We start from the raw sequence: 17,212 nt of genomic DNA on the forward strand, positions 1-17,212 counted from the left end.
TTAAACTTTCAAAAGGTTCTAAGGAGATCTCCCCTTATCCTTGTGAATTCCATCAAATATAGACCCAGAGTTCAGACCCATGCGAACCTTTATGAACCCTTTCCAATGCCAGCACATCTCTTCTTAAATAAGGAGTCCAAAACTGTTCACAATAAATAAAAGCTTTAATATCAATATTAGCTTTCAAATAATCGCATAAGCATAGTCACCTGGCAAATTACTTGCATTATGCAAAATAGAAACATAGAAAATCTACAACACAATACAGGTCCTTCAGCCCACAAAGTTGTGCCGAACATGTCCCTACCTCAGAAATTACTAGGCTTACCTATAGCCCTCTATTTTACTAAGCTCCATGTACCTATCCAAAAGCCTCTTGAAATACCTCTATGTATCTGCCTCCACAGTGTTACCGGCAGCCCATTCCACACACTCATCACTCTCTGAGTAAAAAACTTACCCCTGACATCTCCTCTGTTCCTACTCCCAAGAAACCTGTGTCCTCTTGTGGCAATTATTTCAACCCTGGGTAAAAGCCTCTGACTATCCACACAATCAATGCCTCTCATCATCTTGTACACCTCTATCAGGTCACCTCTCATCCTCCGTCGCTCCAAGGAGAAAAGGCTGAGTTCACTCAACCTATTCTCATAAGGCATGCTCCCCAATCCAGGCAACATCCTTGTAAATCTCCTCTGCACCCTTTCTATGGCTTCCACATCCTTCCTGTAGTGAGGTGACCAGAACTGAGCACAGTACTGCAAGTGGGGTCTGACCAGGGTCCTATATAGCTGCAACATTACCTCTCAGCTCCTAAACTCAATCCCACGGTTGATGAAGGCCAATACGGGTAGTCCCCGAGTTACAAACATCCGACTTACGGACAACTCATACTTACGAACCAAGGAAGGAGAACACCGTCCGCCATTTTGTCGTATCGCGAGACCATAGGGCTTCTTAAGTCATTACAGTTGACACTGTGTTGAGTGTGAAACTTTGTATCTGGCTTAAATTTTTCTTAGTAAGATTCACCTTGACCTCACCACCCCATTCCAGTCAGCTGGTGGTGCAGTGAGATCAGCGAGTTCGATCCAGTGACAGACCGCTCCCGTGCCGGGTTGATGTCGATCCAGTGACTCCCTGTGGTGAACTACATATACCTGTCTGGACACGCCCCTCCCACTGACCGTGGCTCCTCCCACTGACCCCGATATAAAGGCGATCGAGGCCTGAGCCCAGCCCTCAGTCTCCAGGATGTAGTATGGTGGTCACTCCCTGCTTGTTCTTTCTTCCAGTCAATAAAAGCTGATATCTCGCCTCACGTCTCAGAGTGAGTTATTGATGGTGCATCAATTTTATTGACTGGAAGTTTTAAAACATGGAAAGTATTTTACGTCTGGAAAGGTTGGATTTGGACCCTCAAGACCCTGAAGCAGCTCTCGCCTTTGAACTCTGGCTTGCATGCTTCCAATCATACTTGGAGGAGGTTCGTGCGACTGACCCTGCCGTTATGCACAGAATTCTCCTCTCGAGGGTCACCCCAAAAGTTTACTCCCTTATCAGGGACCTGCCGACCTACCAAGGGGCACTGGACGCCCTCAAAAGACAGTACCTGTGGCCGGTGAACACCGTCTATGCAAGACATCGCTTAGCGGCCCGGCGAGTCGAGCAGGCAGTTTCTCCGAGCCCTACAGACACTTGTGCGAACTTGCGACTGCAAAGGTCTGCCGGTGGAACAACATGCGGAACTGCTAGTACAAGACGCCTTTGTTACAGGAAGTCGGTCAGTGTACATGCGCCAGCAGCTGCTGGAAAATGCCGATCTTACCTTACATTCGGCGATCGAGACGGCCAACATGCTGGAGGCTGCTCAGCACAACAATGACGCTGTCCAGCCGCGCGAACCCCCGCCGGTTCCGTGGACACTGCAGACCCCGCCACCAGCAAGCGAATTCAACGCCACCACTGCCAGTCGCGAGTCCACGAACTCCCCGTAACCGACCACAGCTGCTGCCAGTCGCAAGTCGTGCAGTGTTACTTCTGCTGACTCCAAAAGCACCCCTGAAAACGCTGCCCGGCCTGAGAAGCAACCTGCTCCAGCTGCAGGAAGAAGGGCCATTTCGCCAAGGCCTGTAAGTCTGAACCACGAGCGGGGTGGGTAGCGCTGCGTGTCAGGCATGGGGGCGGCCATCTTGCATGCCCAGATGTGGGCGGCCATCTTTGTCGGCGCCAACATGCCCTGCCCCTGTCCCTCCGGTGCTTACCAGGCACCAAGACGGCAGTTCAACTCTGGCCTCCGTAACCCTCGACCAAAGCGCTCCACACCTGCTCGCAAGGTCAATGATGGACATCCTGGTGGAGGGGCACAGGACTAGCTGCCTGTTTGACACGGGCAGCACTGAGAGTTTTATTCACCCGGACACGGTGCAACGCTGCGGACTCGTGACACAGCCGGTAAGCCAGAGGGTCACCATGGCTTCTGGATCGCATTCCACAGACATCCGGGTGGGTTGTGTAGCGACATTGGTGGTGTAGGGCACAGAATATCGGGACTTTGCGCTACTGGTCATGCCTCAACTGTGCGCGCCTGTGCTATTGGGGCTGGACTTCCAGAGCTACCTCAAAAGTGTGACTATGGCATATGACGGGCCGCTCCCACCAATCACTGTCAGGAATCCTCAGTTTTGTGGGACTTCGTCATATACCCCACTACTGACCACACACACACACCGACCCACACATCCCACCCAGCACCATGCCGACAGCTGCGCTACTGACACCATTTGCAGCCTCTCCACCCTCAAGATCCCTCCCCCACCGCTGTTCGCCAACCTGACCCCCCACTGTATACCTGTGGCAACTAAAAGCAGGAGGTATAGCGCGGGGGACCGGGCCTTCATTCAGTCAGAGATGCAGCGGCTGCTCAGGGAGGGGATCATTGAGCCAAGCACAAGCCCCTGGAGGGCCCAGGTGGTTGTTGTTCGGACCGGGCAGAAAAATAGGATGGTGGTGGACTATAGTCAAACCATCAATAGGTTCACGCAGCTTGACGTGTACCCCCTACCCCGCATCACGGATATGGTCAACCAGATAGCTCAGTACAAGGTGTTCTTGACAATAGATCTGAAATCCGCTTATCACCAGCTCCCCATCTGCCCAGAGGACCGCCCCTACACCGCCTTCGAGGCGGGCGGCCGGCTCTATCACTTCCTGCGCGTCCCTTTCGGTGTCACGAATGGTGTCTCTGTCTTCCAGAGGGAAATGGACCGGATGGTGGACCAGTGCCAACTGAAGGCCACATTTCCATATCTGGATAACATCACCATCTGCCGTCACGACTGGCCAGGTCACAACGCCAACCGCCAACGATTTTTCCAAGTGGCCAAAGCCCTGAACCTTACTTATAACAGGGACAAGTGGGTGATCGGAACCACCCGACTCACTATCCTTGGGTATGTCATGGAAAACTGGGTCATTGGCCCTGATCCCAACTGTATGTGCCCCCTGTTAGAATTCCCTCTTCCCACCATCCTTAAAGCCCTCAGACGGTGCCTGGGCTTCTTTTCCTATTAGGCCCAATGTGTCCTTCATTACACAGACAAGGCCTGCCCCCTGGTCAAGTCTACCACTTTTCCCCTCTCTGCCGAGGCCTGTACGGCCTTCAGCTGCATTAAAGGGGACATTGCCAAAGCAACAATGCATGCGGTGAACGAGACCATTCCCTTCCAAGTAGAGAGTGACGCCTCCGATTTCGCGCTGGCTGCTACCCTCAATCAGGAAGGCAGGCCAGTAGCATTCTTCTCTCGTACCCTTCAAGGCCCTGAAATTCGGCACTCCGCGGTGGAGAAAGAAGCCCAGGCCATAGTGGAGGCTATTAGGCACTGGAGGCACTATCTCGCTGGCAAAAGGTTCACCTTGCTGACCGACCAGCGCTCGGTTGTGTTCCTGTTCAGCAACCAACAGCGGGGCAAAATCAAAAATGATAAAATTTTGCGGTGGAGAATAGAACTCTCCACCTACACCTATGATATCCTGTACCGGCCTGGCAGACTCAATGAGCCCCCTGATGCCCTATCCCGGGGAACGTGTGCTAGCACACAGCTCAACCGGCTATACGCCCTCCATGCACATCTTTGCCATCTGGGGGTCACCCGATTTTACCATTTCGTGAAAGCCCGGAACCTGCCGTACTCCCTGGAGGACATCAGGACGATGACCAGGGACTGCCAAGTCTGCAAACCACACTTCTACCGTCCTGAAACGACACAACTTATCAAGGCCACCCGCCCCTTTGAGCGACTGAGTGTTGACTTTAAGGGCCCCCTTCCCTCCACCGACCGTAATGTCTACTTTCTCAACATTATTGACGAGTACTCACGGTTCCCCTTTGCCATTCCCTGCCCCGACACCACTGCCACATCCGTCATAAAAGCCCTGCGCCAGCTCTTCACTCTGTTCGGGTATCCCTGCTATATCCACAGTGATAGAGGGTCCTCCTTTATGAGTGACGAGCTGCGCCAGTACCTGCTAGCTAGGGGCATTGCTACTAGTAGGACCACGAGCTATAATCCCCGGGGTAATGGACAGGTGGAGAGGGAGAATGCCACAGTGTGGAAGGCCACATTTTTAGACCTTAAGTCAAAAGGGTTGCCGGTCTCTCGATGGCAGGAGGTCCTCCCTGAGGCACTCCACTCTATCCGCTCCCTGTTATGTACGTCCACCAATGCCACCCCTCATGAGCGCCTATTCTCTTTTCCCAGGAAGTCTGCCACTGGGACCACCCTACCGGCTTGGCTGACATCCCCCGGGCCAGTGCTGCTCCGGAAACATGTGAGGAGTAATAAATACTGCCCGCTGGTCGAGAGGGTTCACCTACTACATGCAAACGCCCAGTATGTCTACGTGGTCTTACCTGATGGGCGGGAGGACACGGTCTCCGTCCGCGACCTGGCGCCCGCAGGAGCGGCAGACCACTACCCCGAACACTCCCCAGTAACTATGAACCCTGTACCCGAGGTGACACCGCGTACACCGAGCCCAACACAGACTCCTCATGACAGTCCTATACCGGGTGTCTCGCACGTGCATGAGGGATCACTGACACCTAGTGGGCTGACACCTCCAGTTAGGCCGGAACCAGCACAACCTCCGTCTCCGGTGCAATCACCACCGGCACCTGTGCAATCACAGCCGGTGCTACGTAGATCGCAGCGACAGATTCGACCACCTCATAGACTTAACCTGTAAATATACTTGTAAGAAACTTCACCCCATGGGGACTCTCTTTCAAAACAAAGGGGGGTGAATGTGGTGAACTACATATACCTGTCTGGACACGCCCCCCCCCCCCCCACTGACTGCCCCTGTTGCTCCTCCCACTGACCCCGGTATAAAGGCGATTGAGGTCTGAGCCCGGCCCTCAGTCTCCCGGATGTAGCATGGTGGTCAATTGCTGCTTGTTCTTTCTCCCAGTCAATAAAAGCCGATATCTTGCCTCACATCTCAGAGAGTTATTGATGGTGCATCACTCCCGTACCATCCGTGCCGGGTTGATGTTGAACTTAGAACTCAACCCCATAAAAAAAACACTGCCACCACCAGTTTAAATTCCCACATGGAATATTGTGGAGGATCAAATATCCAAACCCAGCATAGCCCCCACTTGTCCCATTTAGCCTGTCTCAGTGCGGTGGTCCTTGGGACTCAGCGGATCTCGGGAGCCGGCGGAGCTCAGGACCCGCCACCGGCAGTGTTTCTGTTCCATTGATGGGAAGCGATCGCGATTGAAAATAAAGTGGAAATAATAAAGCGTTTGGAAAGAGGTGAAATGCCATCAGTCGTTGGAAAAGCGTTAGGCTACAGTCAGTCAACGATCGGAACAATTTTAAAGGATAACGGATAATGTGAGAATAATGGAGCATGATAAAGGCCCTGCCCCGATGAAAGCTACAATTATTACTAAGCAACACAGTGGTTTAATTATTGGAATACATACTTTTCTTGTGTTTTATATGTATAGGAAGGTAAAATATATACTAAGACAAACATTTGACTGACGCTAAACAATATACTTGTTCCAACTTACGTACAAATCCGACTTAAAGGCAAACTCAGGAACGGAACTCGTATGTAACCCGGGGACTGCCTGTACACCATATGCCTTCTTAACCATAGAGTCAACCCGCCTTTTCCATACTAAATACTTAAGTAAAGTATTCATTAAGTACCTCTGCTATTTCCTCCGGTTCCATACACACTTTCCCACTGTCACATTTGATAGGTCCTATTCTTTCACATCTTATCCTCTTCTCTTCACCTACTTGTAGAATGCCTTGGGGTTTTCCTTAATTCTGACCGCCAAGGCCTTCTCATCACCACTTCTGGCTCTCCTAATTTCATTCTTAAGCTCCTTCCTGTTAGCCTTATAATCTTCTAGATCTCTAAGATTACCTATTTCTCTGAATCTTTTGTAAGCTTTCCTTTTCTTCTTGACTAGATTTATTACAGCCTTTGTACACCACGGTTCCTGTACTCTACCATAACTTCCCTGTCCCATTGGAATGTACCTATGCAGAGCTCAACACAAATATCCCCTTGCCACATTTCTTCTGTACAACATCTGTTCCCAATTTAAGCCTCCAATTTCCTGCCTGATAGCCTCATAATTCCCCTTACTCCAATTAAATGCTTTCCTAACTTGTCTGTTCCTATCTCGCTCCAAATCTATGGTAAAGGAAATAGAATTATGATCACTGTCTCAAAAATGCTCTCCCAGATCTGACACCTGACCAGATTCATTACCCAATACCTCTCCTCTTGTAGGCTTATCTACATACTGTGTCAAGAAACCTTCCTGAACCCACCTAACAAACTCCACCCCATCAAAACCCCTTGCTCCAGGGAGATGCCAATCGATATTGGGGAAATTAAAATCTCCTATCACAACAACTCTGTTTTTATTACACCTTTCCGGAATCTGTTTCCCTATCTTCCTCGAAATCCCCATTACTATTGGGCAGCCTATAAAAAGCACCAGTAAAGTTATTGACCCCTTCCTGTTCCTAACGTCCACCCACAATGACTCTGTAGACAATCCCTCCACGGCATCCACCTTTTCTGCAGCTGTGACACTATCTCTGATCAACAGTGCCACGCCCCTATCTCTTTTGCCCCCCTCCCTGCCCTTTCTGAAACATCTAAAACCCGGCACTGGAAGTAACCAGTCCTGTCCCTGAGCCATCCAAGTCTCTGTAATGGCCACCACATCATAGCTCCAAGCACTGATCCACGCTCTAAGCTCATCCACTCTGTTCACAACACTCCTTGTGTTAAAATAGACACATCTCAAGCCTTTGGTCTGAGTGCATCCCTTCTCTATCACCTGCCTATCCTCCCCCTCGCACTGTCTACAAGCTTTCTCTATTTGTGAGCCAACCTCCTCTTCCCCAGTCTCTTCAGTTCGGTTCCCACCCCCCAACAATTCTAGTTTAAACTCTCCGCAATAGCCTTAGCAAATCTCCCCACCAGGATATTGGTCCCCCTGGGATTCAAGTGCAACCCGTCCTTTTTGTACAGGTTACACCTGCCCCAAAAGAGGTCCCAATGATCCAGAAATCTGAATCCCTGCCCCCTGCTCCAATTCCTCAACCATGCATTTATCCTCCACCTCATCCTATTCCTATTCTCACTGTCGTGTGGTACAGGCAGTAATCATGAGATTATTACCTTTGCGGTCCTGTTTCTCAACTTCCTACCTAATTCCCTGTAGTATTTTTTCAGGACCTCTTACCTTTTCCTACCTATGCCATTGGTACCAATATGTACCACGACCTCTGGCTGTTCTCCCTCCCACTGCAGGATTTCTTGGACACGATCCAAAGCATCCCGGACACTGGCACCTGGGAGGCAAACTACCATCCGAGTTTCTTTCCTGCATCCACAGAATCGCCTGTCTGACCCCTTAACTATAGAGTCCCCTATCACTACTGCCTTCCTCTTCCTTTCCCTACCCTTCTGAGCTACAGGGTCAGACTCTGTGCCAGAGGCACAGCCACTGTTACTTCCCCCAGGTAGGCTACCCTCCCCCAAAAGTAATCAAACAGGGGTACTAATTGTCAAGGGGTACAGCCACAGGGGTACTCTCTAGTACCCGACTCTTCCCCTTGTCCCTCCTGACTGTGACCCACTTGTCTGTCTCCCAGAGAAAACAGCAGCATTATATCAGGAAAACAGCAGCATTAACCAATTTTATACATATTTCTCAGTAAGTTAACACCAGTGGCAATACACTATAGATTTGTTTGGTCTGGGCCTTTTTTTGTTCCTTAACAGTTTTTTTAATGGCATTCTCTTTCTCAAGTAAGGTCCTAGTTTCTAAAGAGATCTTTGCACTTTGATAGTCTTTTTATATCCAGAAGTACCAGCTTTTAATAGCAAAAGGCTCAATCTAAATCTGAGACATAATATGATTAGGAATATTTAGCATGGCTTTGTCAATGAGTGTGAAGTGGTTCATTTTAGTAGGTCAGATACGATGGCAGAATATAGTACTAATGGTAAGACCCTTGGCAGTGTGGAGGATCAGAGGGATCTTGGGGTCCGAGTCCAGGACACTCAATGCAGCTGCGAAGGTTGACTCTGTGGTTAAGAAGGAGTACGGTGTATTGGCCTTCATCAATCATGGGATTGAGTTTAGGAACTGAGAGGTAATGTTGCAGCTATATAGGACCCTGGTCAGACCCGTCTTGGAGTATTGTGCTCAGTTCTGGTCACCTCACTACAGGAAGGATGTGGAAGCCATAGAAAAGGTGTAGAGGAGATTTACAAGGATGTTGCCTGGATTGGGGAGCATGCCTTATGAGAATAGGTTGAGTGAACTCAGCCTTTTCTCCTTGGAGCGACGGAGGATGAGAGGTGACCTGAAAGAGGTGTACAAGATGATGACAGGCATTGATCGTGTGGATAGTCAGAGGCTTTTTCCCAGGGCTAAAAAGGCTAGCACAAGAGGGCACAGGTTTAAGGTGCTGAGGAGTAGGTACAGAGGAGATGTCAGGGTAAGTTTTTTATGCAGAGGGTGGTGAGTGCGTGGAATGGGATGCACTTGAACAAAGTAGTGCCGTAGTAAAATTAATGCTAATAAATTTCATGATGTTTTAATAACTTGTGGAACACTATTATGAAAGCTCTTCATTCACTTTTAAAGATGAAAAAACAATAAAGATGAATTTCTGTTCCACAATTACATTTTCTTACAAAATCAATGTCAAGCCATTTATGTATTACTTTCTTTTTATTAATGTGCAGACCATAATTGCCAATTTTTATAATAAAAGTATAACAATACTTACAGGAGGACCAGCAAAACCTGCAGGACCAGGAGCCCCATGTTCACCACGATCACCCTAAAGAGGGAAGCAAGAGGTCAGTTACAGGAACATTCTGAAGGAACTTCGGGACTTAAAAGCTGAATAGACTTAATAGATAAAACAGTGGTGCATTTTAAATTGACTTTACATCTAAAATAATTGTAGTTATTTTAATATCATGGTAATATATATAGGAAAAGCTTAGACTAGTGGTCACCAACCTTTTCAAGATCCCCTACCTCAGCCTCCCTAAAAAGCAAGATTGACCCAACATCAATTAGTTACACGCATGCGCACCAGGGCAGAAAAGCCCGGAAGTAAAACCTCACAACCCGGAAGTAGAAATAATATATATGAACACCGGAGAAACACACCTTCTTTTGTACCGCGGACTGGTTTAATATTGATAATATTCTTGCGGACCGGCCGACGGGGGCACAGAGTGGAGTGTTAAACACAACCGAATACAGCGATACTCGAAGCAGGATCCTTAAATCCATTCTAGTTTTCGCAGCTCTCAGTTTCTGTCCCACTTGCTGACGTTTTTTCCTCTGAGAAAACTCAGCGGGTTTGTCTTTAAGTGCTGGGTGCTTGGACTCAGGGTACTGAAGCAGTTTTGAGACATTGCCTCATTAGACAGCCCCCAGGCCCGAACACTGCCTCCTGCCTTGGCCAGGTGCAGCTGGTCGTGGGTGGGGTGAGAGGACAGGGTCAGGGCCAGAGGTCCCCGTACCAGGGCTGCGGCGGTCACAGTCCAGAGAGCAACCGACCGAGCAAGGAGTGCGACAGTGTGCATGCCCACCCCCCTTGTAGGATCTATTGGCCAACAAAAGTTTGTTTCAGTAGATTGCTGCAAGGTAGCTGCTCTGCTGCTTATGAAACGCTGAGTCTGAATTAGGTCGTCTGTGAATACTTTAACGCCGGATTCCCCACGAACATTTGGTATGGTAAACAGGTTTAGAGGTGGCACCTATCTCTCTGTGCTCCGGGCCGGTAGCAACGGCATTTCCCACTGGCCGGTTACCTGAGGCCAACCAGTGATCCCTGACGTGAGACTGTCACTGCATTTAGTCACCTGCTGACTTCACGTGGGTTCAAGTTCAACAGTGGGCTGACAGGGAATGTGGAAAGGTGCAGCTGACTCATATCGTTTCCTCGCGGCCCGGTGGTTGAGGACCACTGAAGTACACTGTAGTGCGTGGCGGGGGAGCTACGCGCATGCACACTGGGCAGAAAGAGCGGAACTAAAACCCCGCAACCTGGAAACAGTCTCTCAACAGTATTTGTGTATTTCTTTTTCTTTTTTCTTCAGGATCTACTGGGGAAGTCTCCAAGATTGACCAGTCGATCGCGATCGACAGGTTGGCGACCACTAGCTTAGAGTGATTTAAGCCAAACACATGTAAATGTGAGCAGCTCAGGTAAGTCCTCTGGTTTGCATGGTGAGTTGGCTCTAAGAATTGAAGTGTTTTGCAGTGGTTACAAAATTTTGTATGCTTTCCATATGATTCTGTAATCCCACCAATTGCTTATGAAATCCATCAACAGGTTAGGAGTTGTGAAGCAAATTAACTATATATTTGTTGTGCCTAGCATGTAGCATATTAAAAGCTCCAAATTATACCAAGATTATAACATTGTTTCAATTGATTTCAACAAAACCAACTTTTTGAAGACAACTATAATGTGCAATCACTACTAATTTTTGCACTTAATACAATCAACAATGAATTTCTAATTCATTAACATATATAATGAAGTCTACTTACAGTCAGACCACGGATGCCAGCAGGACCAGAAGGACCAGGAGGACCAGTTTCACCCTGTAATCAATTAATATAAAAAGAAATGATTAAAACACAACAGAATAAAAGTTGGAAATGAGGTGTGTGGATTTGACATTTCTGGTATCACAATTAACAATATATATTTATCAAACATTATATGAGATTAGAATAAAACTGTCCTGTTGATTGTTAATTTTCTGTAGGTGAAATGTCTTAATTATCATTGATGTACAAATATAAAAATAAACATAAATGCTCTATGATATTAACTTTCTTATATTATGAAAGAATATTATTAATGAGAAAAAACATTGAAATATCTTACCTTCTCACCAGGGGCACCAGCATGTCCAGGTGGTCCAATTGCTCCTGTCATACCCTAAGAAATAACATGTTAAAATTAGTAATTTAGTTTTCACTAGCTTTAGGTTGTTTTGAGATTGTAAAATATGTGACAGATCAATGAAAATAGTGAAATTTGCTTTGATATAAGAACATTAATTAATTGATCTACATGGGAAAGTATGTTTGATAAGTGCAGGTTAGAGACAGAACTATAACCTTAATTCAAGGATCTGAAAACTTTGCTTAAAGCTTTCTGCAAGTGCTAATGACACACACAAAATGCTGGTGGAACACAGCAGGCCAGGCAGCATCTATAGGGAGAAGCGGTGTCGACGTTGTGGGCTGAGACCCTTCGTCAGGACTAACTTAAAGAAAAGATAGTAAGAGATTTGAAAATAGTGGGGGGAGGGGTTGTTTGAATTTCCAGTATCTGCAGATTTCCTTGTGTTGGCAAGTGCTAATGATTGGCTTTAATGAAAATATAAGTAGATGGAAAATACAATTACTTACTCTCATTCCATCTTTGCCTGGAGGACCATCAGCTCCTTTTGAGCCTGCATCACCCTATTAGAGAGAAACCAGCAAAGGAAAGAAAGAAAAATAGTTAGCTTTAGGTACAGGGGCATAATTCACAAAATATATTTATAATGGTAAAAATTAAAAGAAAATTGAGTATTCAAGTTAAGAAAACTCACCCTTGCACCTTTGGGACCAGGAAGCCCACTAACACCACGTTCACCAGGCATACCCTGCAGACCAGGTGGGCCTTGGCCACCAGGAGCACCTTGTGGACCAGTATCACCCTAAAATGAACCAGAAGATTTGACTAGAAGATCACTGACTTTTGATTCCAATGATGTTCAAAATTTCCAAAGTTAAAATAAATATATTTCTCTATATACTGAAGTAGAACTTATGATGCAATGCATATTTTGAATTTATGATTTAAATCTGAAGAATCAATGTGATTTAAATGATTCATAGAGGTGTAATCTACTTGCAACTTCAGGTCCAGATTCCAAGGTACAATCACCATCAATCCTTGTCACGCCTCTCCCAATTCAATACTTGGTATCCTGGCTACATAGTTCCCAAACAACAACTTACATGCATTGTATAAAAGTGCAAATAAAAACCTTGAAGTTTTCAGAACTCCAGAGATTATGTTACATTCAGCTGTTCAGAAACATCAGCTTGTTCATTTTCAATTTCATCCATTATGTTTTCTTTATCCTATCATTTTGATTTCTTCCCATTATTTTGTTCATTGTGATCCACAGCTGAATTCTGTCCCTACACAGTTAAATCCAAAGCTTGTTCATTTTTATAAAATTCTGTTCTGAGAGTAAAAGATTTTACAGGGAAATATGTTATATACAGAGCTGATAAGTAAGATTTAGTTCTGAAATGGCAAATATATCAAATGCAAAATACCCGGTAGAATTATCTTCCCTATTATAATTGCGAAGATTTACCTTGGGACCATCACTGCCAGGAGAGCCAGGAACACCACGAGCACCTGTTGGACCTGCAGGACCAGGAGCACCACTTTCACCAGTGAAGCCTCTCTCACCCTAATAAAAATAACATTGGAACATTCGAGGATAAAATAAAATCATATACTGCAAGGTCTTTTTGTAATAAGGATATATTTAACAAACTTACTCTTGGACCAGTAATGCCAGGAGGACCAACATCACCGGGCAACCCCTATTGCACAAAGAAGTAATAAAAGTTTTTAAAAATCAATATATTATAAAACAGTTCCAATTTTTTACTACATCATTTTCATTGGAAATAAAATAGCAGTGTCTTATTATTAACAAACTGTAATAATCTCAACAAACTCTTGACATTTTTTATGAGAAATCTACATTCTTAAAATGTATTTCTAATTTTTCTATAATTTACCCCAGAGGGGTAAAGTGTTGTTAATAATTTTTCATAAATATGTACATTCTCTGGCTATCAAAGAAGTGGCTTTAGAATGTTAAAAAAAAGAGTTTGTAGCAATGCTCACTAAAAGAAATATTTGATTTCTGCCAAATTAAACTAAGAATGTCAGTGTAAACCAAGGTAAATAAATGGTTTCTATTCATGGGATAAAACTAAATACAATTGAAGATTTCTAACTCCCTTTTGTCAATGATTCTGTAACTTTAAATTAACCAAATATTATTTATGTAGACAATGCAAACAGTGACCAACAATAATGCTTCAGTTGTTACTTTAATACACAATTCTGTCATGACACAAACCTGTTCACCAGGTTTTCCAGGTTCACCAGCAGCACCAGGAGGACCAGGGAGACCCTAAAGAAATGAGATCAGGGTATTATGTATTAATAATTACATAATGCAATGCTTTGATCCACAACATTAAAAACAGTTATATCCTCTTAAATTCAAAAGATGAGTTAGTATTTATACCTGGAAGCCAGGTGGTCCTGGAGGTCCTTGTTCACCTCTTTCACCACTGGGGCCCTGTATAAAGTTTCAAGTAATAATTCCATCTTATATAATAGTTAGTTATTCCATATTCATTATTATGCATAGTGAACTAGTTATCTAGTTTCATATGCATTACTATATTATTTACTTGAAAAATATTAATAATATCAATATATACATGAACAGGTACTGGATAATTTGTTTTTCAGATTTTTACTTTAAACCATATGTTTGCAAAGTAAAGAAAACAGGGACAATATTTTCCATTCAATACTTTCTAAGTCAATCTCTTACTAACATCAAGATAACGTTGAATATATTTTTTTCTCTTAATTGATTAGATATTTGATATTTCACTTACAGCAGGGCCAGCAGTACCAGGAGCACCAATTTCACCATCTTTGCCAGGAAGACCCTGAAATAAAATTTAATTAATCCTTTGATTAGATCTATCTAACTTTGAAAACAAATTGTTACAAATATTTTTAATTAGAACAGACAATGTAACAATTTAATTGTCAAATTTGTATGCAATTGACACTCACCACTAAACCAGGATGACCAGCAATTCCCCTTTCACCAGGTTTGCCAGGCTCGCCCTACATGAGACACAGAATTAACCAAAAATTAATAAGATTATTGTAAATGATTAATCTTCTTAATATAACGTTTTACTATTTAATTGACTCATACTTCTTAAGTTTATTTCATCATTTCCAGTGAAAAATCTGTACTTTCGATTTTACTACTGTTTCATTGAATAACTTAACAAAATTTGTGAGCCTAGACCCCAGATTCTGATAATGGTGCAGAGGAATAAGCAACTAATGGTGTACCTAATTCACATTAAAACTTCTCAATTTAAAAGAATGGTTAAGCACTTATGAAATTATAGGTTGCAGTCATCTGAGATTAGCAGTTTGTCTCTTGCTTCAGCACCCAAATTCTGTTAGAATAGAAGCTGGTGTGACTACATGAAAGCAGATATTCAAGTCAAGTCAACTTTTATTGTCATTTCGACCATAACTGCTGGTACAGTGCATAGTAAAAACAAGACAATGTTTTTCAGGTCCATGGTGTTACATGACGCAGTACAAAAAACTAGACTGAACTACATAAAAAAAACAACACAGAGAAAACTACACTAGACTACAGACCTACCCAGGACTGCATGAAGTGCACAAAAACAGTGCAGACATTACAATAAATAATAAACAGGACAGTAGGGCAAGGTGTCAGTCCAGACTCTGGGTACTGAGGAGTCAGATGGCGTGGGGGAAGAAACTGTTACATAGTCTGGTTGTAAGAGCCTGAATGCTTCGGAGCCTTTTCCCAGACGGCAGGAGGGAGAAGAGATTGTATGAAGGGTGCATGGGGTCCTTCATAGTTCTGTTTCCTTTGCGGATGCAGCGTGTGGTGTAAACATCCGTAATGGCGGGAAGAGAGACCCGATGATCTTCTCAGCTGACCTCACTATCCGCTGTACGGTCTTGTGATCTGAGATGGTGCAATTTCTGAACCAGGCAGTGATGCAGCTGCTCAGGATGCTCTCAATACAACCCCCGTAGAATGTGATGAGGATGGGGGGTGGGAGATGGACTTTCCTCAGCCTTCGCAAAAAGTTGGCATGTGCAACTGTACATATGAGCTGTAATTTGCTGTTTGCCAAACTTTAGCCAATTGATTCCAATACACATTTCAGAATGAAAACTATACATTATATAATCTTTGAGATTTCATACTTACAGCAGCACCCTTGGGACCAGGGAAACCCATCACACCAGGTTGACCTCTTGGACCAGCAGGACCAGGTGGACCAGGGCGACCATCTTGACCAACTGAACCCTGTTAGGTTGATATAAACTCACAGTTTCTGATAATGGTGCTGGTAGTTTCTGTACACTATTGGCAATTCATATTTGCTTTGAAACTTATTTCTTTGGTGAAGATACTTGCCACATTCATACTTGCCACATTAAGTTATTATCCAAATTAAAGATATATTGTCCTTTAATTTCATTTCACTCTTCATACAATGATAAATTTCAAGTAATCAGCTTAAGTTAAGAACATGAAAATGCTATTCAAACAAAAAGATACATACAGGAGGACCAGACTTGCCATCAGCACCAGGACTGCCAGGGCTACCAGTCAGACCCTAAAATACAAAAGGAACTTGTAAAGTTCCTTTAAAAATAGTTTTGAAAATGCCTTACATTTTAGACATTGATATGAAGCTAATAAAGCAATATTTGCCTATGTATCTGTTATAAGGCAGGAAGATTGTCTCATAATATTGAATATCAACACAACAAAAGAAAAAATGGAATCAGTAGAAAACAATCTTTACATTTGAGATACACATTCTGCAATACAATATATAGGGAGATATTTCAATCATATCATCGCTTGTGAGCTTCCAAAATGAGGAAAATATATTGCCACATTTTATATTAAATTGACTCAAATGCCAATAATTTGTAACCTTTGCTCAATCATTTGATGCTTTCTTTTCCTTGCAGTATAATAAATGAAATGTCATGCACAGTAAGCTAATGTATTATGATTCTGTTTGAAAAAAATTGTAGAGAATAATCATTTCTAGTTTTAGCAAGAGAAATCACATTCTAATTGCTATGTTAATGCTTCAGTTTAAAAAAACTGATGATGCATAATTGTCTAACATTTTTAGCACATTTCCCATAAGTTTTGTTTCATCTTGTTAAATTGTGTATAAATTGATAGTTTCTCTTTTACCTTGCTTATACATTAGTTCAGTAATTTAGCTTTAAAGAAAACTCACCCTTGTACCAGGCAGACCAGGCTCACCAGGTCTTCCAGCTTCACCAGGGGCACCCTTGGGCCCAGCAGGGCCAGTGTTGCCACGTTCACCTGAAGGACCCTGTAGGAATTAGACATTGGAAGAGCTGCTTAGAGGACCTTACAAAAGGCACCATACCTGTGACAAAGGTTAGTTTGTAGAACTTAACATACCTTGGGACCAACAAGACCCTCAGGACCAGGAAAACCACGGCTTCCAGGGGGTCCCTGTAAAGGAATGAAACAGTGAAGCAAGAGCTCACACAATGGAAACATCCATTTTACTGATTTTTATTAATGAAAACAATATTCAACGTACACGTTCACCAGTGTTACCAGGAGCACCCTGAGCACCAGGCTCACCACGAGCACCTCTCTTGCCCTCCTCTCCAGCTGGACCAGGTGAACCCTGGGGACCAGCAATGCCCTAGAGAATAGAAAATGT

The 17,212-nt window shown here is 44.3% G+C and overlaps 1 protein-coding gene across 1 annotated transcript in view; it reads right to left on the bottom strand.

Annotated features, from left to right (window-relative positions):
- LOC132385325 (collagen alpha-1(I) chain-like) overlaps nucleotides 1-17,212 on the bottom strand; it is a 100,134-nt gene that overhangs the window by 11,952 nt on the left and 70,970 nt on the right. The window contains exons 21-36 of the mRNA XM_059957339.1: nucleotides 17,087-17,194; nucleotides 16,942-16,995; nucleotides 16,751-16,849; nucleotides 16,052-16,105; nucleotides 15,694-15,792; nucleotides 14,493-14,546; nucleotides 14,309-14,362; nucleotides 13,927-13,980; nucleotides 13,756-13,809; nucleotides 13,163-13,207; nucleotides 12,973-13,071; nucleotides 12,193-12,300; nucleotides 12,008-12,061; nucleotides 11,478-11,531; nucleotides 11,135-11,188; nucleotides 9,348-9,401 (exon numbers count right to left, since the gene is read on the bottom strand). Of these exons, the coding sequence (XP_059813322.1) occupies nucleotides 9,348-9,401; nucleotides 11,135-11,188; nucleotides 11,478-11,531; nucleotides 12,008-12,061; nucleotides 12,193-12,300; nucleotides 12,973-13,071; nucleotides 13,163-13,207; nucleotides 13,756-13,809; nucleotides 13,927-13,980; nucleotides 14,309-14,362; nucleotides 14,493-14,546; nucleotides 15,694-15,792; nucleotides 16,052-16,105; nucleotides 16,751-16,849; nucleotides 16,942-16,995; nucleotides 17,087-17,194 (1,098 nt within the window). The remainder of the gene's footprint in view (nucleotides 1-9,347; nucleotides 9,402-11,134; nucleotides 11,189-11,477; nucleotides 11,532-12,007; nucleotides 12,062-12,192; nucleotides 12,301-12,972; nucleotides 13,072-13,162; nucleotides 13,208-13,755; nucleotides 13,810-13,926; nucleotides 13,981-14,308; nucleotides 14,363-14,492; nucleotides 14,547-15,693; nucleotides 15,793-16,051; nucleotides 16,106-16,750; nucleotides 16,850-16,941; nucleotides 16,996-17,086; nucleotides 17,195-17,212) is intronic.

The sequence above is a fragment of the Hypanus sabinus genome, chromosome Y, assembly GCF_030144855.1.
Source record: "Hypanus sabinus isolate sHypSab1 chromosome Y, sHypSab1.hap1, whole genome shotgun sequence".
Taxonomy (NCBI): Eukaryota; Metazoa; Chordata; class Chondrichthyes; order Myliobatiformes; family Dasyatidae; genus Hypanus; species Hypanus sabinus.